General features: G+C 40.9%; 1 protein-coding gene across 1 annotated transcript in view; it reads left to right on the top strand.

The window, feature by feature from the left end:
• Window positions 1-24,832, top strand: part of SYT1 (synaptotagmin 1) — a 523,537-nt gene that overhangs the window by 319,552 nt on the left and 179,153 nt on the right. Inside the window, exon 5 of the mRNA XM_047788370.1 lies at window positions 7,514-7,696. Coding sequence (XP_047644326.1) covers window positions 7,531-7,696 — 166 coding nt within the window. The 5' untranslated portion in view covers window positions 7,514-7,530. The remainder of the gene's footprint in view (window positions 1-7,513; window positions 7,697-24,832) is intronic.

Genomic DNA, 24,832 nt, shown 5'->3' with positions numbered 1-24,832 from the left:
GGTTCCCAAGCTCAGGTAGAATCAGAGGCGTAGCCACTGGCCTACACCCCAACCACAGCAACGCCAGATCCAAGCCCCATCTGCAACCTTCACCACAGCTCATGGCAATGCCAGATCCTTAACTCACTGAGCGAGGCCAGGGATGGATGATAGTCAAATTTGTTTGCACTGAGCCACGACAGAGACTGCCATCTAGAGAGCACGGATCAGGAGATTATGGTGATGGTTGTAGGGGCATCTCCAAATTCATCAACGTATATACATTAAATGTGTACAGCTTGTGGTATGTCAGTCAGACCTCAAACATTCAATGAGAGCGTCTTAGGAAAGGCAGCTGGCCGGTGTTCACACCTCCTCCTCCTCACATTTTCCCAAAGACACCTTCCGCGTGACATCCTCTTCAGTGTCGGCACTGTGGCATTTGTAGGACTGGGGAGGAAAGCTGATTTCTTTTCTCAAAGCAAAGCTAAGCAACCCCATTTATATTCACTTTGCAAAGGCATCTATGAGACAACTCTGCTCTTAGGCGAAATTCTCCCTGCATCTCGTAGGAGACTTTTGTGATGAGATAAATGGGTAAAATCTGGCAGTACCCAGATCTATTCTGAACAAATAGATTGAAGAAAAACAGCCCAGGAGCCTGTATGTTTTATGGTTTCGTGAAGGTAGGCTATGCTTCCATTTGCTCCAAGGTCTGAGAAAGCGCCTTTCATCTCTTGCCATTTTGTTGGGACTGTCACCGGAAGTCTGCTTTCTCCCACCGTGGCAGGGACCCAACAGTCTCTGGCTTTCCTCTTACTTCCTGCAAGTGAATGTATCTAAACTGGAGAGAAACTGCTCCTCAAGCCTGACATTCAGACATTTACAAGTTGTAGGGGAGTTTAATAATGCTGCTAGAGTTCACTCACTGCCTAAGGATCCTTGGGTTTGGGAGGAATTTAAATGAAATTTTTGACAGTGGTTTTTTATTTTTTTTTTCCAAAAATCTTTCAGCGTGGGTGTCCTAGGTTGGATTCCCTGGGGAGCTGCCCTGAGTCAGAGGGAGCTTCCTGGGGACTGCTTTTGAGTCAGGGAGTGAAGAAAGCAGCTGAAGACAAAGGAAGTGGCTGAACTGAGGGAGATGTCAGCCTTCAGCTGATCTTACAGGGCCCTTCAGAGACGAACCAAATGAAGGCACACCCTCTGCACCAGCTTCCCAGGGAAAACAGGTGTCACCCGGGCAAGGCAGTGCCTTTAGCCAAAGGCAGCGTCTTAGGAGAGACTCAGCTGTGAGCTGTCTGCAAGACACCTGCTAAGACTGAGGACCTCATTCCTGAAAGGGAGGAAGGGACAAATAGGGCGTCTTCTGAGGGTTTCACCTACACTTAGAGAAGGTCATTGGAGAGTCTGATGGAGTCAACTCACTACGTTCTCTCCTCCACCTTGAATATACATTCTAACACATGCTGGGATGGCTCCTAGACCTTGGTCATAATTTCTGAAAGAATAACTTTCAGTTTCAGTCATTTCTGCAATAAAATAATGCTTAGTAAAAATGTATTTCTCAATATGTCTTTGACCTTCTCCTGTTTGCTCTTTAATTTTGCCTGCTACTATTATAAAATACAATACTGAAATAGTGCTTTCAACAAAAATCATTATGTTTATGTAGTATAGTAGACTATCACACTATATAATCTGAAATCCATATCAATTAAAGTCCTACTAAGTAGAATACATGTAAGGGACAGAGGGAAGTTGTCATGGCAACCAAAATCCTGATTTTCCTCATTTTATACCACAAATGTATTAACTTTTATGATGCCTTAAAATTTTTTCTACATTATATTTTAACCAGTGGCTAATTTGCATATTGTGTTTGCTAAATACGTAGGTGAATCGCTCTTTCTCTGCGGTTTAGCTTTTTACATTACGTTGTAAAATATTTTTTGAAAAATCTATCAGGAATTAGGAAATAAGGCTCTTTCTTCAAGGTACAGTTTTCTCAAGAGCAAAACCGTTTTAAAGGGTTTTTTTCTAATGTGTAATTTAAAATAATTCAAGTTCATAATATATTGACGCTGTCAACAGGAGGGAAAAAAGTGAATATTATCACAAGGTGTTTAACATTTTTAAGTGTATCTTTCCAACCTCTTTCAATAAAAAAGATCTCATTTAGACAAATGGAACGTATTTTATATACTGTTTCATAATTTACATTTTCATCTAAAAATTTAATGTGTCCAGGTTTGTAAAAATTCACGTTATGGTCATTTTAATACCATTTTATGCACTACCATAAGTTAAGAAGTCTCTCTGTTAAGTAGTTGCTGGTCTTCTAATACTGTAAATATGTTACTATAAGCCATCTTCTACTAAATTAATTACTTATTATGAATTCCTAGAATAAGAATGAGTATTTCTGGAGTCCCCATCATGGCTCAATGGAAACGCATCTGACTGGTACCCATGAGGCTGCATGCTTCATCCCCGGCCTCACCCAGGGGGTGAAGGATCCGCTGTCGCCATAAGCTGCGATGTGGGTCACAGAGGCGGCACGGAGCCTGCGTTGCTGAGGCTGTGGCGCAGGCCAGCAGCTGCGGCTCCGGTTCGACCTCTAGCCTAGGAACCTCCGTATGTCATGGGTGTGGCCCTAGAAAGAAAAAGAAAGAAAGAAGTAGCACAAAAAAAAAAGAATGAGTGCTTCTACAGCTTTTAATATGTTCTTTTGGCCTAATAAAGTATTTTTCTAAGCTATGGTCTCTCCCAAATGCCAAGTGTTTTGTATTCTCACTTTCCTATCTATATTCAGCCATATTTACAATGAATATATATTAACTTTCGATTCTTTGACTTTGTGGACTCAGTGCTTTTTTGATCAGGAGGAGGGCTTTGTATTTCTTTCTTTCTTTTTTTTTTTTTTTTTTTTGTCTTTTGTTGTTGTAGTTGTTGTTGTTGCTGCTGTTGCTATTTCTTGGGCCGCTCCCGCGGCATATGGAGGTTCCCAGGCTAGGGGTCGAATCGGAGCCACAGCCACCGGCCTACGCCAGAGCCACAGCAACTCGGGATCTGAGCCGCGTCTGCAACCTACACCACAGCTCACGGCAATGCCGGATCCTTAACCCACTGAGCAAGGGCAGGGACCGAACCCGCAACCTCATGGTTCCTAGTCGGATTCGTTAACCACTGCGCCACGACAGGAACTCCTGTATTTCTTTCTTCAAGAATTGCTTGCTCATGTTCTTTTTACTAAGCTTTCCTCTTCCAGGAGGGAATTTTTCTCTTCAGTGGCATCTCTCTTGGCATATTCCAGGATGCTCAATTCCACTTTAACAAACTAAATGACTACACCTCTCAAATTAATCAGTCTCGTTCCTGTTAGTAAGCTGATTTGTGTTTTACATTTACCAGTAAACCAGCTCAGTGGAAAATCAAGACTCTCTCTCCAGTACAGGTTTAATGGCTTCGTCGTACTTAGCTGTTGTTATGGGAGTGGACTAGTGGAAGGACCTTGTGGAAAGCTACGTCTGTAGAGAAAAAAACTCACTTCTCCTCCCACAACCCATTTTTTTGGTCTGTAAAATAAGACCAAGCTACTTTTCAGGGTTCTCATGAGAAGGGATGATATTATACTTAAATATCAATGACAACATTTTGGCACATAGGAGCTTATCAATAAATGGCGCCTTTAGTTTTTATTAGCCCTATTTTGTGTCGTTACATCTTAGCATGTCCCTGATTGCAGGAGTTTTCCAAACCGTAGGCCTCAAGCCAATAATAATGAACTAGAATTTTTCAGTTAAAAAAAAGCAAACATAGAATGGACTGCATCAGACCATTTCACACCCAGTCAGGGCGAGTTCGTTTATGTGAAATGTGTTCCATGTTTAACACGTGAGGAGGAGTGTGTATATGGAACACTATACCAAATGAACGCCTTACTAAGTGTTGAAGGCCAAAACGCCTTCAAAAACAGAATTTTGTTAGATTCTGGTCTCACAGTGTGCAAGTCCCTCTCATCCTCTGGGACACCTAGGTTCCAATTCCACCTCCACCAATAACGACTGTGTAACCGTGAACCAGCTGCGTCATCTCTGAGTGCCTTGGTCTCCCCACCTATGAAATGGGTGGTAATTATCCTTATCTTGTGGGAGTGGTGTGGAAACTCTGTGATGTCATGTGTCTAAGCCCCTTAGCAGGTCCTCAATAACTGTTGGCTGTTTTTTATCAAGACACGAGGAGAACATACTTTTTTTCTGAGTAAACAAACAACGCGACATTCCGTAAAGTACATAAGAGAATATAAAGTCATTCACGTTAGTCAGAACTGAATAATTGGCTAGTTTTTCCGTTTCCAAAATGAGGTTTCTTGATAAGCATCTTATTTCCCATAAATATGAATTTTCAAAAGCATGTAACTATTCCGAGTTCTGTTAGTTACAAATACCTCCCAAAACATAAAGGAATAAAAATAAATTAAGCAATCAATTAGTCTTTCTTTGTCAGTATATTAGACCCTTAATTGCCCATTACATCGTTGTAATTTGTGACTTTTTTTTAATTTCACAGTGGTATGACTTAAGTAAAGAATTGTCTATCTATTTCTTATATAATCGTTGAATTTAAAGCATCAGAAATGGTAGGATGTTGTTATTGGCTAGTGAGAGTTACAAGTTTATAGCTTTCACTTTTTTGATGAAACACCTTCTAAGTATACTTCATATCTGAATAGGATCATTTTTGGAAATTACAGAAACAACAACAGGAAAATACTGAGCAAACTTCAAGTGCCTTTTTTAAATTTAACTCTGTTGGATAAAAGTCTTATTTTTCCTATAGCCTTTTAGATCACTCAACTCATATGAAGAAATGTTTTATAGTCCAAAATAAACTGGGAAAATATGAAAATATGTAACAACCCAAATGGCAAAGGGCCTAGACCTCAGCACGCACAGAAGCTATAAACAGCTGTGGACCTAAGTTCACTTCTGTCCTCTTTTCTCAGAGTCCACACCTAAGTGATATCATACGATATTTGTCTTTCTTTGTCTATATTCAAAACAGAAACAGAGCCACAGACAGAGGAGACAAATCTATGTTACCCGAGGGGGGAGGAATAAATTAGGATTTGGGGGTTATCACATACATACTGCTGTATATAAACTAGATAACCAACCAAGGATCTACGGTACAGCACGGGGAACTATACTCCGTATTTACAGTAACCTATAAGGGGAAAGACTCTGAAAAAAATCAACATTTATGTACATATAACTGAATCACTTTGCTGTCCACCTGAAACGAATACAACGTTGCGAACCAACTATACTTCAATGTAAAAAACAAAACTGTAGCCACTTGGAGGGAGCAGCAACATCAAGCTGGTCCCGGCAATGGTGCCCCACTTCCAGAACATGACGCAAATTGAGCTGAAATGTGCCTTTAATTTAATGACGACCCTGTTATATTTAGCAATTGTATTTAACACAGTTGTTTCCTTTAAATCGCACAGTAAACCGTGATTCCTCGATATCCTTAACTCTCCTGTGGAGATAAGAAATAATGAATATCTTATCTGGTGATTCTCAGAGCAGAGGAACAAATTCATCTTTTCATACGTGCCTACTACTATTTACTGCACGTGTGTTTCTGTGTGTGACTGTCATCCTGCCAATTCGCATGAAACCTAAGTGTTGAGGTATCATCAATACCCATAGTTCCACCTGGGTGGTACCAACAGTGCAGACACGACTCCCAGTTTTGCAGGAGGCAAGAGTCAAAGCAAAACAGAATCAGAAAAGTAGCGAAAAGCTTCTGGAAAGTGACCTTAGTTGAAAAAAAGTGAAATTTTTCTACAATCGGAAAAAATCTGAGTCGCCAAATGCTTTTAGGGAGGGAGGGATGAATTAATGGATTGATTTATTGATGAGAGAGATGATCAATGGGAAGAACCAATTTAACTGTCAGACCTTGTGCTAAATTCTTTGTGCAGATTGAAACCTTATGTACTGGTATCATTATTCTTTTACAAATGAAGAAACTCAAGAACAGAGAAGCCCTGAATCCCCATCTGTCTGATTCTGTTCCTTAAGATTAAGTTAGCATTGACTAGCGGAAAACTGAGAGGTTCGACAAGAGAGCTGATCTATTAGAAAATAAATATTGATTATCTATGTCTGTGTATTAGCCTCAGCCATTATCTCCTTTCAGGAGAGCCAAACTCTCTAAATTTTTATTAGGATTTTTAATAAACCCCATACATCTGAGGTTATTCTACTTTTAATTGTATTCTCACTAAATGTGTAAGTGGGCATAATTAATCCACAGAAAGTTTGAATGCTGTACAATCCTTTATCTTTTTGCTGGTGATTTCTCTTTCTTTGCAACTCAAAAGGGCTGTATGGGTCCATCAACTTTCCTGATGAGACTGTGAAGCTATATTTATTTATATTTATCTATTTCTGCCCCAAATCATGTCCACTCTCATCAGCACAGCCTGAAATCTGATATCACACAGAAAAATTAAATTCCAAAATGTATTTAGATTAGAGAACATGGCTTCGCTTGCACCCTTTTCAGAAGACAGAGCTTCCTTAACACTTACAGAGTAGTTTGCATGTACTAAGAAAGATCTAGGCAGGACAGGTTTCAATTCTCATTTCAAAAATGTGTAAATAAAGAGGTTAAATGCCCTGCCAAACATCATTTAACTTATTAAATATTTTGGAGATAACTTTTAAAGTAATTGAATAAATTAATTTAATAAAATAATTCAATAATATAATCAAACTAAATAAACTGAAATAACCACACAAGGCAGGTCTCATCATCAGTTCCTCGGTATATATATTGTCAATGATGCCACATTCACAGTGGCTTCAGAAATTCACCCAGCAAGACGGTGAATTATTGATCACAGTATTATCTACAGTAAATGTCAAAAAAAATAAATAAATAACTTGGAAGAAACCATGCTGTCGATAAATGAGATTCCAGAACAATTTTCTGTATCACATTCGGGAATCTTACAATATCACTCTTATTACAATATTCTTTACAACCTATTTAAAATTTACTAACTTTCTGTACGGAGGCTCTTGTTTATTATTCATCAACACTTCCAGCATAAATATCTGATCTCTTCTTTCCTTGTTGAAGACACAAAGCATTTGGAGTATAGAGCAAGTATGGTGTCAGCGGTCGTTGCATACACGTTTCAGTAGGATATGGATAAAAAGTTTTATCTACACAGCCAATAAGTGCCTGTATAATTCACTAAGAGATTTGACAGTTCCTATTATCGTTAGGAGAGAATGCGTTCAGTAACAACGTCTGGCTTTACCTTCCTTCCGGGGAAGAATCTTCACTGGGTTCCATAAATATTTCATGACCCAACACAAAGTCATATGCTAATGACAGACTATTTACCCAGTGAGCAGGTGTGCCCGCTGATGTTTTTCATCTCTGGGATAGCTTTGATGTGGGATCAGTTGAGCCATTCTGAATTGTTCTCTTCTGCTTCCCCTCCTCACAGTTGCCTCTGAACCAAAAATGGTGAGCGAGAGTCACCACGAGGCGCTGGCAGCCCCACCGGTCACCACCGTTGCTACAGTTCTACCAAATAACACCACAGAGCCGGCCAGTCCTGGAGAAGGGAAGGAGGATGTCTTTTCTAAGCTGAAGGAGAAGTTTATGAATGAGTTGCATAAAATTCCATGTGAGTATGACATATTACTACTCGAGTAAAAGTAAATGGTTGAAAATCAGCCTACCCGTTGGAAAACAAAAGCAGCCCTCCTCCTCGCATTCTCTAAAAGTACATGTGATTTTTTATTGTTGGAATGGTAGGATTTCAAAAGTAAAATGGAATATTCTTGAAGAGGGAATATTCTTTTTTTTAAAGTATTTAAATATGCTTAATGAATGAAAATCCAGTTTACTAAAATACTGTACCTTGTCTTTAATGTATGTGGGCTCTTTTTTTATCTTCTTCAGTGTCTCTTTTTCCAGAGAATATTCCTGTTTATGGGTTATGCTGTATTTTAATGTATATTTGTGAAATTATTCCATTGTAAAGGTTGTTCCTAAGCAATAGCTAATGTGTACCTTCCCATTTTTTAAAAAAAAACTTGGTGTTCTTTGATTCATTTGTTAGTATTTCAAAAATCTTTTGCACAATTTTTTAACATGTTCTTTGCTGTCATCAGGAAAAAAAAAATCAATAGTCTGGACCTAAGTTTATGTGCGTGGTCACAGCACCAAGTCCAATCAGTGACATTTACTTTAAATCTGAAACTACAGGTTGATCTTTTTTTTCTTCAGATTTCAGCATTTACTATGCACTTGCCATCTCTCTAGGTGCTGGGAAAGTAGGCCCTCACAAAACTTGCATTCTAGAGGGGGAAAAAGAAGTAATCAATCAATAAGGAAGCATATGTGCAAAGTGCATCGTGAAGTGCTAAGTCATGTAAAGAAAACAAAAGGAGAGTAAGTGGGATAGGGACGTGGGTAGAGGGTAAAAGGACTTTATTTTTTAGGATGATTTAGTTGATTTCCTTTGTGAGGAAACCTGGAGGAAGTGGGGAAGAAAGTCCCCAAACTGGTAAAATACAAAGGCCCTTCGGCAAGAATCTGCCTGGAAGAGCAAGGAACTCCTTGTGCCTTCAGGAGAATAAAACAAGGTGAAGAGTGGCAGAGGATGAGACTGAGGGCCTATCGTACGGGGCCTTGAGGATTTTTTTTAAGGAACCTGGATTTTACTTTTCTGTGAGTGAAATAAAACAGAACTTTGGAACATGTTTGAGCAGAGGTATCTCATGACCTGACTTAGACTTTTCTTCAAAATCTCCTGCTATTATGGCAAAATGTGCTTAGAGGGACAAAGACAGAAATCAGGCTGTTGCAATAATCCAGAGGAGAAATTTACAAAATGTGTAAGATACTCTACAAGGCCCTTGCGAATCTCAGTGAAAACTGCAAGCCATTAACAACGTGTTGATCTGTCTGTCCACTTTTAACAAATTCAGGTACATCTGAGAGACGCTCTTAGCATAGTTGTCAGTAATTACCCTTCTCAGCATGAAGATTCATAACCTTGGGAGGATGGAGATGGTTCACCAGAGCGAGCCCTAGGCTGGGAAGCACAGGCTTCTCTTCCTTGCCTTGCTGCTGAGCGGTTGGGCTGTTTCAGGTACCTTCTGATACGGCTTGGATGTCATAACTAACAGAGCAAAAACCAAATGCATCTCTCATGAGGGCAAACTCTTGCTTGAATATTTTCTCAGAATGTTTGCTTTAAAAGCAACGTGTCAGAGGGAAGCAGAGACAGCGATGAACAGCACCAAACCAAAAGCACATCCTGCCTCGTCTCCAACACCGTTTCCTTCTCTGGAAGAGCAAATAATATGAGAAGCAATGGCCACGTTGATAATAGTGGGCTTCATGTCCCTACGTGTCCCTCCGTCTTCTGTCCTCTCTCTGTTAGATCTTGCCCAGAGTCGTCATCTTCGTCAGGCTTCCCCAGCCATGCTGTTTAAAATTGTAACCCATTCATCCCATCCCATCTTTGCCAGCATTTGCTGTCCTGTCCCTCGCTTTATTTCTCACTGTATTACTTAGCACCATCTGAAAAGCTATATATTTTATTATCTGCTTTCTAATCGCTCTGGCTCTCTCCAAAATAATGGAAGCTCTATGAGGGCAAGAAACTGGATCTATTGTATGCATAGTTTTATCCCTGGTGATCCTTGGTTTCTGCTCCCCATCTATTTGCTGAGGGAATGAATGCATCAGTGTTGATTTAACCGATATCCTGAACCACTCCTTTCAGATATTTGTGAGGCCTTAAGATGCTGTGCTGAAAAATTAAGGGATATAAAATTCTTAAATTTCTAACAGCAAGATAAGCATCATTTCAGTGCTTGACTGTGTCATCCCTGTTGAAAAAGCAAGTTGTTTCCCCATTTACAGTGATAGTGCCATCTTTTAGCCGTTCCCACGTAGAGCCAGCTGTCACTTTGTAGCTTCCTCCTGCTCATCAACGGGAAAACCATCAGCTGGAAAAAAAATCCGTGCAACTCACCCTCCTTTCTTTTCCCTTCTGTGGCTAGTCTCGTTTCATCCCTTCATCCCAAGCCACTGCCCCATTTCTGCGCCTCTGTCTTGGTCATTGGAAATCAGACCATGCACTCAGTATCGCTCCATGGAGATCTGCCTTTGACCAGCAACCTAAAAGAATGGAATGTCAAGCGATCTAGGGGACACCTCTAGAAATACGATGTTTCTAGCTCTCTCCTTGCTTTCATGGGAAGAAACAAATGAAATACCTCAGCTTTTTAAATGGCTTGGTAACTAAGTGTTAGAAAAACTGAACCATAAATACAACCACGCAGTTTTATGATCAATATGTAACTGCGTATTTTACACTCTCATTTTAATCCATCACAATTTTTACTGCCCGTGTAATTGAAATTTCTAACAGGATTTATACACAGGGAGCAACGCGGAAGCGAAATACAGCATATCCCTAAATCACATGCCTTTAGGAGCACCTGTTATATGAAGGTTATCACTTTTGACTTGGCATAATACAGTGTGACGCCAACGACAGGTAACAAATTCGAATATCAATTGATTTCCGTCTCTGAACTAAATCTTGGCTCTCTGGCAGATGTGTTGTTTTGCAAAATTGATAGCAAACAGCTTTAGTCTGTCACTTGAAATCCCCACTTGGGAGAAGAGAGGTGTCACAGTGGCAAGGAGTGTGCATGTCATTAGCTGGGTAATCTGCACAGTCCAGCACGGAACGTATTCAAACCAAATTGCCTGATGATATCGTCCAGGCACAGCGGGGCTTAAAATTTTTAAAAATGGAAAAGGAAATGGTAAATGCTGGGCATTTTCATCTTCCAATTCATTCGGCACACTCTTATCTAAATGAAGCAGACAAGGTTTTTCAGAATGTTTCTTTATTTTGCAACTTTGATTTTACTCTGACTATAGGGCCATGGTTGGTTTGTAAAGCATGAACTCGTGTCATCCAAATAGCTGCGATTAAGGTTTTGATATTCATGAGCTTCTTGAAGTCAAGTGCACCCTTCCTTAAGCACAGCAGAAAACTAAATAGCCAGAACTTGACTCTTAGTCTAGAACAAGAGCAAGTGGGCTAAGGGAAGCTACATAACTCAAGCAGAAATACTGTTGGATAGACAGTTTAACACAGGAATTAAAAACACAAGCACTGGTCCCAAACTGTGTGAGTTCAAATCTTAGCTCTGCCACCTCCAAGCTCTGTGACCTTGGGAATGTTAATCTTTCTGTGCATCTGTTTCTTCTGCTATAAAAAATATCTCCATCCTAGGGTTGTTGGGTGAAGGTATCAATGCATATAGAGTGCTTAGCACAGAGTAAGCATTCTATAGGTGTTAGCTATTATTAAACGCAAGCTGCCATTTTTTGCAAGTCTATTTCTATTTTAGAAAAGTCCTCTATTCAGGTCAGAGAGACACCCAAATTGAGAAACTCTACAGTCAAATATTCAAGCATCGCATTCTTTAAACCCATTCCAAGGATGCCTGTTGAAAACAGAAAGATAAATTCCTTCTTGATGTTTCCTCTTCCCAGCACCTCTAATTTCCCTTTTTACCTCCTGTGATTTCATTTTCTTACGCTTTCATTCTTTTAAGCCTACAGGTATATTCAAGGTTTACCTGTCTGCAAGTACCTGGCAAAATTTTATGCATAGTAGGTGTTTGAGAAATGCCTAAACTTTTCTCCTTCCCTTACCTCCCTGGTCACCCACCATTCTCTCCCCTCCTTCCTATCTACTCCGAACTGACTGGGAAACCTAACACAGGTCTTGACATCTATTTCTTCAAGTCCCATTAACAACTCGGCTTCTTCCACTCTGATTTCCGTCCATCACGCACTGGTAAGACGGTCACCAGGTACTTCTCGACACGCGGCGGTGAGGGTTCTTGTCAGCCTTCACTGGGTCGGATGATTCTGCATCATCGTCATGATTAGCAGCCATCGTCTGCAAACGCTCCATTTCCAGGAGTCTGCTCTCGCTCCCTCCTCTTCCTTCTGTCCCTCCTTACTCTCTTCTATGGGCAGGTCCTCCTTTTCATTGTCTTTCCTTCCCTTAAGCAGCAGAAGCTTGTTTACAGGGTTCCATTTTTAATCCTGTCTCATTCCTATTGGACATACTCTCCCTGGGCCATCTCCTTCACCTGGCCCTTCAGACAAGAAATCTCACTATTTCCTCGTCTCCCCGACCTGCTGCACTTCCAACTCCATTCCTGCATTCATTCAAGTCCTGTTACATCGCCTCCTAAAAAAGATCTCAAAACCAGTTACCGCTTTCCCACTCCAGTAATCTTTCTCATGCTTTTTTTTTCCTTCCTGGACTACCTTTCCCCATTAACCCTGACACAATCTTTTTTTTTTTTCTTTCAATCACTCGAGGACAAATTCAGGTGTTACCATTTGAATGAGAAGGTCCCCCCATTTTTCAATGCAGAATTATTTGAATTGTCTTCCAACCTTTCAAAGTTCTTCATTAAAATCTTCCTTTCAGTCATCTTATTTTATTTTGACTGCCTTTGTCACCAAAAGGTAAATTTCTCAGAGGCAGGGACAATTTCTTAGGCACGGTCATGCCCCCCCATACTTTGAAAGTATCTGACACCATGGTAAAAACAAGAGCCTAAGTACTACCCTATTATAAATATCAACATTATGCTAAACACTGTGGTTCTTGGGCCATGCTTGGAGAAACTCCCATCTAGAAAGCAACAGTGTTCACATCTTTTTAACGGAGGATCACTTTGTTCAAATAAAATATTCTATAGCGACCTAAATAAAGCAAGTCAGAGCTGCCTTGATGAGTTAAAGCTATCTTCCTCACCCACCTCCCTCCCTTCACCCCAACAAGACGCTTGCATCAGCAGCTACAAAGACACCTGGCTGTATGGAATACAGTTGGGGAGCAGTGGACTGAACAAGTGGTATCGACGTTATCAGCTGATACTGCTATATCAGTGTTATCCCTCACAGCAGTAAACAATGCAACTCAACACTCAGGAGTGGTATAATTAGTTAAATGCCACATAAGCTAATATACATCAGTGAGGAAACATGCAGTCCAGCAACTGTTTTCCTCATGTGGCTGCAGGATGAACACAATGTCCCTGCCATCTGTTAGTATCAAGAACACAATGTTAGGAGTTCCTGTCGTGGCGCAGTGGTTAACGAGTCCGACTAGGAACCATGGGGTTGCGGGTTCGATCCCAGGCCTTGCTCAGTGGGTTAAGGATCTGGCGTTGCCATGAGCTGTGGTGTAGGCTGCAGACGCGGCTTGGATCCCAAGTTGCTGTGGCTGTGGTGTAGGCCGGCGGCTATGGCTCCGATTCAACCCCTAGCCTGGGAACCTCCATATGCCATAGGCGGGGCCCAAGAGATGGCAAAAAGACAAAAGACACAATGTTAATTCAAGAAGACAATTTCAAGAAACATGGGAAGAGAACCCTCAGGAACATGCAGCGACCCACAGCATGCGAAAAACAGTTGTTATTATAGTGATCACCAGTGTTCACCGAGCCTTTCGCACGGAAGCACGTGCTGTGCATTCCGTGGCGTTAACCTCCGTTCTGCCCCGTAAAATCACCGCTGAAAATAATTATCCTCCCCATTTTACAGGCAAGAAAGCCGAAGCCTCGTCAGATACCATATGATACACGTTGCAGGTGCAGGGTATGTTAGGACGTTGTCTGCACTTTTGAGATTATGTCTTAATAGACTATCATGAAGGCTGCGAATCACTTCCGCTGCTCCCTGTCTCGAGCGACTTGAAACTGTTAGGGCTCCCTGTGCCTGCTCACAGAGATTGGTTGGTATTTGATGTCTGCCTTTTGTTATTTGTTTGAAATGACTGTATACTTGGAATTCCAGTGTAATACTAATTCAGAGTTTCTCATTGGCTTCAAAGACTCTGTTTTTCTTCACTTCTTTTTTGGGACTCACTCTGATAGATGGTCATGTGAATAACCCATCACTACCTAAGTATTAAGAGGTAGATTCTGTTTCATTGTGTAAACGAACTCTCCGGCTCTCGTCTGCTGACTCAGTTCTCCGAACCCTTCAGAAAACTATAATCATTATTTAATAGTTACTGATATAATTATAATTATTATTTCATAATTATTAAAATAGTAACTGAACTTGTTCATTGCTAACTTCAACTCAGTGGAAATGGCTATTAAAAACAAGGGACAGTGCTGATGACTCTTATTTTCAGAACAAGTGCTATGTGGTATTGAGTGACCTCATCAATGTAACGCTGAGGGAATCCGTCTGGGACAAGGACACCAAGATAAGGGTTGCAGTTCATCACAGCACAGTGTAGTGGTTGAGTTTAGTTTATTTGTAATCCTTTTTAAAGTTTGATTCCGAACCAAAATATAAGACATGTGTATGTGTCTAAATACAAGGTGAATACCGTGTGTGTTAATAGTTACCATGAAAAACTGAATCCAATGGCAGCAAGTCAGTTAATGGTTCGTCACAGAGTTGGCACTGCCCCCTACAGGATATTGTGAGTACTCACTGAGCCATTTTTAGTGTGCTGGAAACAGGCCGGAGGGGCCCCTCCTGGCATTTAGAGGCCGAGGCCCAGGATCCTGCACAACTTGCAACATGTGAGACAGTTTCATGCAATGAAACACCATTCCACATTCTGCACAAATTTCAAAGTCTTTCTGAGATATGCACTTAGAAAGAAACTCTGTTTATAATGATCTGAACCTAGAAGGATCTGACATTAAAATAGCACATTTTGCATGGCTCTGATAGAAACTGAATATTCTAACTTTTATCCTAATGTTTGCCTATCTCCGATCTTGCATTTGCTCCTTTTTGTAAACCTTCTGTCCTATTTCTTCAAATCCAAACATCCCTTTTAGCAGCTGCAAGCGTTTGATTATTGTATCTTCTAGTATAGTTTTGTCTGAAGATTTTTATAATGAAATGTAAATTACTTCACTGTAGGTAATTTTCTTATTTCTTCTTTATATTATAGGTAGCACATTTTATTGATTTTAGATGTAGGTATATTATATGATCTATCATTTATACTCTGAGTAAAAGGATTATTATAAAATACTTGTTCTAACACTGATTTTAAAGAACAAGTGTCTAATCTGACTTTATCAACATCCTTTATTAAATGCAGAAACTTAACAAAATTATATGCTGCTGATGCGGTGTTTCAGCCATGTTGTTCACATGTGTCCTTGAGTTTTGTTTCCCTCTTGGAAGCCTATTATGCAGAACATCCCCCCAAGAAATTCATGCCTTTAAAAAGAACTAGTGTTGAGAGATTTTATAAAATTCCCAAGCATAGATGAACAGAGAAACAGCAAACACGCTAAGCCACCAAGTGAGTTGAGATCTCAGTGAAGTTTCTAGACCTCATTTAGCTATATTCCTTTAGCATTTCAAATATATTAAGTAAACACACCTAAGAAAAATAAGGGGAATGAACCATATTTTGGACATATATTAAAAATAGATCAGAAAACTCTACTTGAAAGAGACACATGCACCCGCATGTTCATTGCAGCACTATTCACAATAGCCACGACATGGAAACAACCCAAATGTCCATCGACAGATGATTGGATTCAGAAGATGTAGTCTATATACACAATGGAATACTACTCAGCCATAAAAAAGAATGACATCATGCCATTTGCAGCAACATGGATGGAACTAGAGAATCTCATACTGAGTGAAATGAGCCAGAAAGACAAAGATAAATACCATATGATATCACTTATAACTGGAATCTAATATCCAGCACAAATGAACATCTCCTCAGAAAAGAAAATCATGGACTTGGAGAAGAGACTTGTGGCTGCCTGATAGGATGGGGAGGGAGTGGGAGGGATCGGGAGCTTGGGCTTATCAGACACAACTTAGAATAGATTTACAAGGAGATCCTGCTGAATAGCATTGAGAACTTTGTCTAGATACTCATGTTGCAACAGAACAAAGGGTGGGGAAAAAAAGGTAATTGTAATGTATACATGTAAGGATAACTTGATCCCCTTGCTGTACAGTGGGAAAATTAAAAAAAAAAAATAGATCAGGAGTTCCTGTCGTGGCTCAGTGGTTAACGAATCCGACTAGGAACCATGAGGTTGCAGGTTCGATCACTGGCCTCGCTCAGTGGGTTAAGGATCCGGCGTTGCCATGACCTGTGGTGTAGGTTGCAGGCACAGCTTGGATCCCGCGTTGCTGTGGCTCTGGCTTAGGCCTGTGGCTACAGCTCTGATTCAACCCCTAGCCTTGGAACCTCCATATGCCACAGGAGCAGCCCTAGAAAAGGCAAAAAGACAAAAAAAAAAATTAGCTCAGGAATCACCCTACTAAAGTACTGTACAAATATACTTTTTTTTTTTTTTCGTTTTTTTAGGTCTGCACCCACGACACATGGAGATTCCCAGGCTAGGGGTCTAATCTGAGCTGTAACCACCAGCCTACACCACAGCCACACCGGATCCTTGACCCACTGAGTGAGGCCAGGGATCGAACCCACAGCCTCAGGGCTCCTAGTCAGATTTGTTTCCACTGCGCCACAGTGGGAACTCCATACATGTGTATTTTAAAATAGTTTTGAACGTCTATCCTCAGCACATAGCAGTACATGTCAAATACAGGCTACATTTTTACTGGGGGAAGTCTGGCTATGAATGCAAATACGTCAAGAAAACACCAGAAGGAAAGAAGCTGAGAGACCGCTCGTTCTTCTCACCCTCGTGACTATGCAGATCTTTTATCACACTGCTGACCTGTCAGGTTTGTGCCAGTTTCCATTCAATTAGGTCAAGAATTTAGAAGTGGAAACCAGAGTGAAGTTATGTGATGGACCATTGTATTTTTAGCACTCGGCTTTATTTTTCTTTGTTTTTTCATTTTTGAGATACTATAATGCAGGGTTTTGAACTTGGTTGTCTTGTGATTCCACATGCCTCCCCAGGCTGCCTTTTAAGCGAATTTAGCTAACACTGAATAAAGATTAAGACACCAGCCCACCTAAGAGTTTCCTCGCCGAGCGGTATTTCATTGAAACTTCTGTCCTGGCAGAATCTCAAAATCACTTCCACCCTCTCCCTTTTCCTCTTTCAAGCGCTTTGCATACATACAAGTTCTTTTTAAAAAAAGACAAGAGTAAGCTACAAAGAGTAGAAATACATTTGACCAACAAGTACACTGTTTAATGAAAGGAGTGTATACCTATCCGCACAAACTTAGAAAAGAGCCAGGATCTCAGGGTAATAAACCTTAATTGATAGAGTTCAGTGCCTCGGAAAGTAAAATTTTATCCCAACAATATTCTTTTCATAAGGATTTTTATCAGATTCTCCAAAATTGGTAAACTTTAGTGGTCAATCAGAAACACTGTTGTTATGTAGCTATCACCCCCGAAACTCTTTCCTGCTCTTCAGTAGCCCTGAATTATACGACTTTGACCGAGATTCTGTTTGGGTCACTCCGAGGCTCTGGCCCAATATTAGTTACTACCCTGGGCTCGGGGAGCGCGGTTTGCTGTGATACAGGGCTGGAGGGTGAGTGAGCTCTGGAGCGGGTCTGCCTGGGTTCGAAGTCCCAACTCTGCTCACACTAGCATACGACCTTGGGCGAATCATTTCCTCTCTCTGTAGCATGAAGGCCTTCATCGCACTTCCCTCCAGGAAGGTGTGAGCTGTCAGGTATTAATATACAGAAAATGCTTAAAACACTGGAATATAATATGTGTCTTATTCAAAACTCATCTTCTTAATGCATATTCAGATGGCACCTCCGATGTGCTAGAAATGAAACCAAAGCATATCATTTTATCCTGTTTCTGGGCCTTAGCTTTACAGCCTCAGAATTTTTCTACCTGAAAGTCCTCAAAATTAAGGGATCTTAGCAAGACACTGACAGCTTTGTTAGATACGGCAGGACTTTTACATACCTTCCAGCCTCATCTGCAACTCTTCACCGTCAGTCTGTTTCAGCAGGACAGGGACTCTCATAAAGCTACGGAGTTCACCAGCCACAGTGTCCCTGTGTTTCCACGTCTTTATAGAAATTCTCCCCTCCGCCTGACGTTCCTTGCTGGCCACGGCTTGCCTGGCTTACTTTCCATCATGTTTCAGAACACTCTGCTTTTTTTTTTTTTTTTTTAAAGGTCTTCCCATCCTCATGCTACCAACCTCGTAATCTACCCCTCATCAGTAATTCCCCTCCGTAATAAGTGTGACTGACATTATATTTATAATTTTCACTTTAGCTTTTACTTGGCTGTGTGTATGTTCCCTCTTAATACCAACCGATCTACCAGAGATCAAAACACTGTCTTTTCATCTTTATAGCTAGAGCGTCAGCACAAAACTTGACTTACGAGAGGCAGAATTCTTCCTCCCCTTTAGCTCAAAAGCTCCTGGGTATTTCTATTAACAAGACAAGAGCGTCCAGTCAAAGATGCCAAGAACAGATGGGCGGTGGCCAGAGGCAATGGGTGGCACGGGGAAAGTGGAAGAAGTGGGTCCGAAGGCGCAGACGCACAGTTATAAAATCAGCCAGTCACGGGGACGTCAGCGCAGCGTGGTTTCTACAGCTGCTGATACGGTCCTGTACATCCGAAACTTGCTGAGAGGGGAGATTTTAAAAGGTCTCATCACAAGAAAAAGAAGTCTAACTGTGCGGAGTGACGGATGTTATCTAGGCTCATTGGGGTGGTCATTTCACAGCATATGCAAGTACTGAATCATTATGCTGCGTACCTGAAACTAACATAATGTCAATTATATCTACTTTTTAAAAGGGCTTCCAAAAGGGTATTACTGGACGGGGGTAACGATAATAATACAGATGAAATTCAACATGACGCTGAACTAGAGATGGCTCCCCCTTCAGAGCCATTCTGCTCTGCCCTCATCTGCTCAGCCCTTCTCGGTTCCCCTTTCTCTCCTTTCATTTTTCTCTCCCTTTGCTCAACCTTTAATTTTGCCATCTTCTGTTTTTTGGGTTTTTTTTTTTTCCTTCCTTGCCTGTGTTGTATTAAAATGATGGGAGTTGTTTGATTCTTTTTGGCCTGGTGGCAGCCCTGTCTGATTCAGCATTGAGATACAAATAGCCTCCAAAGTGGTCCTCAGAGTAAGCCGTTCTCCCCACCAGTATTTTATTTCAAGAGGAGACCTGGGGCTCCATGTTAGTTTCTCTTTTAGTTTCAAAAATAATGCATCGTGTTGCAATGCTCATTTCTTTAACGATTGCTCAACAACACAGCCCGGTGTCCGGTGTGTCACCGAGAGTTCAAAGGTACCAGCAAGTGCTGTGTTATAGCAGCTTTTCCCGCAGGGGTACTTTTGTGAGCTTTTCCACAGTTGGTAGCTGTTGATAGGAAACTTGTATGAGTTTCCCTGTTTTACTTATCAGCCAAACAAAGCACAGCACCTTGCTCTTTGGGGGGCTGTTCTTGCCAGTAATGCCACAACTGTGGTTATCATTCGAAGTGGTCCTTTAAAATGGCCTTGCCAGGAGTTCCCATCGTGGCGCGGAGGAAACAAATCCAACTAGGAACCATGAGGTTGCAGGTTCGATCCCTGGCCTTGCTCAGTGGGTTAAGGATCCGGTGTTGCCGTGAGCTGTGGTGTAGGTCGAAGAAGCGGCTCGGATCCGAGTTGCTGTGGCTGTGGCATAGGCTGGTGGCTCCAGCTCTGATTAGACCCTTAGCCTGGGAACCTCCATATGCCATGGGTGCGGCCCTAGAAAAAAGACAAAAAAAATAAAATAAAATAAAATAGGCTTGCCAGCTCTCTTCTGCCCACACTAATTGGAACTGTTCCTTGTCACCTCACCTTTCCACAGCTGCTGTCATCCGTCCACCTTTCTTTTCCAGACCTGCTAATGTGGCTCTCAGGGGAGTTACCTGGCTGCCTTCCAGGCCCTCAGCAGTAGAGAATCTGTTTTGCTATTTGGCGTTCTGTAGCCTTCAGCTCCAGCACCAATGCTACTGAGGTGAAAGCCCAGGCACTTCCACAAGAGGTCAAGTTTAATCATCTTTCTAAAAGTTGAGCACCATGTGATGTCACCAGGGCTTCAGGGACCAGAAAACAGATAGTCTCCCAACGTCAGTGCTGCTGTTGTCATCCCCCCTGGAGCCTGATGCAGCTTTGGTTTCTGTCTGGACATCCTGACTCGGCCACTCGCTCAGCCAAGGATAGGGGACCTATTCATGCAGGCACCCAGCGCCACGTGTCTTACCCGTACTGGTCCCCTCTTCTCCCTTGGTTTCTGACACTTTAACCCTCTGTCTTTTGGGGTGTTCTTTCCTTTTCCTTCTGCCTCTTCCAATCGCTAACAGGTAGGTACTCTCCAAAGATCCACCTTTGACATTCATCTACCTCTGATTTCTTCCTAATTTCAAGACTTCCAATGTCATCTTTAGGTAAATTGTATTCAAAACTCGATCTCCAGCCTTGATGTCTTACTGAGCTCTCTCCTTTTGTTAACTTTATTAAGGTATAAATACCGTAAGATGCACCCATTGCAAATGTACAGCTCTGTGCATTTTCACAAGTATATGAAATGTAATCACTCCTCCAAAAAAGGCCTTGAGTCCCTTTCCAGCGATTCCTGTCCCGGCTCTAGGTAATAACTGAGCTGCTTTCTATCACCATAAATTAGCTTTTACTGTTCGTGCATTTCATAAAAATCCAAGTATGCACTGTGTAGTCTTGTGCATCTGACTTCTTTCACTCCTTCTAATGCTTTTGAGAGTCATCCATTTTCTTTTATACATCAGTAATCCACTCCTTTTTATTACTCAGTATTCCATTGTGCAGATAATCACAATTTGCTGTTTATGAAAATGTAGGTTGTTTTCAGTTTAGAACCGTGCAAGTCTTTGAGTTGATTTGGGTTATGTTTTCTCTTGGGGAATACCTAGGTGTGGAACTGAAGAGTAGCAGTATAATATTTGTTTTTCTTTATATTAAAAAAATTGTCTTGAGTTTTCCTAAGGTGATTGTAGTATTTACATCCACCAGTGAGATATGAAAGTTCTAGTTGCTCTGTGCCCTTGTCACTGCCTGGAACTGGCCTTTTTAATTTTAGCCATTGTAGTACAGGAATAGAGTATATCATGGCAATTTCAGTATGCATTTCCCTGGTAACTCAAAATAGACTGTGGATCTAAACATAAAAATTAAAATTGTAAAACTTCCGGAAGAAAACATAACAGATCATTCAATGACTTTGATGCAGGCAACATTCTTTTTTTTCCCCCAGCTTTATGGAAATATAATTGATAATATAACATTGTATATGTGTGTATATATAGTGTATTGACTGTTTAAACTGTACAATGTATTGATTTGATACAAAATAATTACCACCATGGCATTAGCTAGTACTTCAATCCCATCGCATAATTACCATTTCTTTTTTGAGCTGAGAACGTTCAAGATCTACTCTTAGCAACTTTCAAGTATTTAACAGAGTATCACTAGCTATCATCACCCATGCTGTACATTAGATCCTCAGAACTTAGCTGTAGCTGGAAGTTTGTACCCTTTGGCCAGCAACTCCCCATTTCCCCTATCCAACAATGATCTGTTTAAAAGAACATCAAAAGTGTTAACTATAAAAGAAAAAGGTTGCTAAATCAAACTTCTTCAAAAGTAAAGACTTCTGCTTTTTGAAATGTACCATTAAGAAAATAGAAAGGCAAGTCATGGACTGGGAGAGAGTATCTGCAATATGCATATTTGACAAAGATGTTGTTTCTGGAATTTATTTTTAAAATAGCTCTTTCAAACCAATACAAAAAAATGAGCAAAAGATTTCAACAGATAGTGAAAGAAGATATACATGACCTATAAATTCATGTAAGAATCAATTACATGGTCATTCACATTCAACATTTTTAGTCATTAGGGAAATGCAAGTTAAAACTACAAGGAATTCCATTTAAAGCCTCTTTAAGATCCATTCATCTGTATTTTCCATTTGCAGTTTAAATTTAGGATATCCCAACTAAACTTTTTTTTTCCTACAATAGAACATATAACCTCTACCTGAAGCTCAAAGCCCTAGCATCACCTTTGATTCTGCCCATTTTTTTGTCCATATGGTCCAACTAGATAACAAGTCCTATTGCCTCAATCCGTCTTCTCTCCACCCCCATGTCACTGATCTTTTTGGGCCCTCCATCTGCATTATAATTATTAGAGCCTCCTAAGATTTTCCCATAATCCTTTTTCACTGATGGCCAATCCAATGTACATAAATCTTCCAGATGATTCTTCCTGGAGCACAGTTCTGAATGCATGTCCCTTGCTCAGAAACCTTTAGTACTTTCCTTCTTAGCTCATTTTCGAACTCCTTTATTTGTCATCCAAGACCCTCTGTAGTCTAGCCCCAACCTATTTTTCCAAAATCATTTTGATTGCTTTGAACTGAACTATTCACTGTTCCCAAGAACTGTGCCTCCGTTTCCTGCCTTTGTATTTCAGTCCATGGTGTTCCTACATCAGAAAGGCCATGACCCCCATCTCTGCATATCCAAGCTGCCCTGTCCTAAAAGATTAGAGATCATTTCAAATGCTAGCTCTTCCATAATGCTCCTGCTAAATAACTATATTACCGTTTCAGTGTATATATCTTCTACCATGTAGGATTATGCTCCTATCTTATCTTCCTTTCTAGATTCTAAGTTCTTAGCAGATAGCCTCAGACTTTGACCCATATTTTCATATTCTAGACTATATGCTATATGCCTTACAAAGAATAGGCAGTCAATAGACATTTATGGCATGGATGAATTGCTTGGTGGTAGAATACAAAAATAAAGTTTTTAGTCTTATAACCTGATAGAGAGAAAATATGCATAGAGACAATAACAATAAAAGACAGTAGAAATGTATAGAGGAGCCGTCAAAGAGGAGCCTGGAAATATAATTTGGAATTAGGTTAGAGAGGGCCATCAATATCAGGCTCAAGGGTTTAGACTTTATTAAATCGTTCAAGAGGAGCCAGGAACCATTCAAGCTACTTAAACATGGAAGTAACACAATTAGAGCTTTGTCTGAGGAACATCAATCTATAGCAGCAGCAGCGATTACAAGGGCAGAGCCTGGGGAGAGGCAACTGAAAGAACACTAGAGATAGTGAAAGCATGAATTGGTGCGAAGAGGAAAGCATGGATGGGACAGACTCTGTGAACTTACAGTTGACAGGCACTGCAACTGGATCTGACGGTGTCTCGGAAAATCAAAGAGTAAAAGAAAAATGCCTTAGAACCTGGGTCGTCATTCCAAAGTTATACCTTGAAGGGGATGGGGAAAGCAAGAGAGTGTTTATTCAGCATTGCAAACTGAGGTTTAGGGAGTTGACCTAAACTATAAATGTAGGGTGAGACTAGATAGTTGTCATAAGTAAGAATGCGTGAGATGGGGCTGGTGGGAGTCAACGATAAATTCTTTTTCTTTTCTTTTTTGGCTTTTTGTCTTTTTAGGGCCGTTCTCTCGGCATATGGAGGTTCCCAGGCTAGGGGTCAAATCGGAGCTGTAGCCACCGGCCTCCACCACAGCCACAACAACACGGTATCCAAGCTGCATCTGCAACCTACACCACAGATCACGGCAATGCCGGATCCTTAACCCACTGAGCAAGGCCAGGGATCGAACCTGCAACCACATGGTTCCTAGTCGGATTCGTTAACCACTGTGCCACAATGGGAACTCTGATAAATTCTTAAAATATAGAAGTCATGGATGAGTCGTGAAATTGCCAGAGGGACAAATGAGCTGTCAGAGAGGAGTGGGTAAAGCAGAATTGTGCAGAATGTTATAGAAACTAAATAAAAATTTCCCAAGAATCAGTGGCCAGTTTGAAGTTTGGGAAAATGAACATGACCAAGGCACACAGTCTGCCCTTACCATGTTTTCAGCAGCGTGAGGGCGAAGGACCAGATAGCGTCCTTATCATTGCTGCTCCCAGGATCTCGGAGTGCTTAGTATAGGGCCTCGCCTACGTATTGAATCATTATTTGACCAATTATTCCTCCTAACAACCTTGTCAGCTATGCATTTATGACTTTAATTTTATCAAGGAGTAGAGAATCTCAAAGACATTAAGCAAAACATGCTTGCGTACAGGGTACCCTAGAACAGGTATTAAAGAAAGGTACAAGCAAGCAAAGCACAAAGGGAGGAGACGTAGGACAGGAGTCACGGCGGAGGAGTTAACGAAGAAAGAGGGGCTTTTGAATTATCCCTCAGAACAGAGGAGGGTTCGCATCACCAAAGCACCGACAGCAAGCCATCCCATCCCAACACCACGCGATGCCCGTGCCCTCACAGGGTTTGACGGTTAACACATGGGTTGGCATGACTGGTTTGTAGGATGTATTGAATGATATGGACAGAAGAGAACGCATGTGGCCCCATTTCTGAGAACATCTAATGCCCTGCTAAGCAGGCCATACTTTATTCTGTAAACCATAGCCTTTATGGGATTTTTTTTTAATTATTTATTTTTTTTTCCCCACTGTACAGCAAGGGGGTCAGGTTATCCTTACATGTATACATTACAATTACATTTTTCCCCAGCCTTTCTTCTGTTGCAACATGAGTATCTAGACATAGTTCTCAATGCTATTCAGCAGGATCTCCTTGTAAATCTATTCTAAGTTGTTTTTATGGGATTTTTAAGGAACAGAGTGTGGGTCCGATGTTTCAGTTTTTTGTTTTTTGGTTTTTTTTTTCTTTTTTGAGCAGCAGAAGAAATAATTAGAGATATA

Source organism: Phacochoerus africanus, chromosome 7, assembly GCF_016906955.1.
Source record: "Phacochoerus africanus isolate WHEZ1 chromosome 7, ROS_Pafr_v1, whole genome shotgun sequence".
In the NCBI taxonomy this organism is placed as follows: domain Eukaryota; kingdom Metazoa; phylum Chordata; class Mammalia; order Artiodactyla; family Suidae; genus Phacochoerus; species Phacochoerus africanus.
This window is presented reverse-complemented; position numbering and strand designations above follow the sequence as displayed.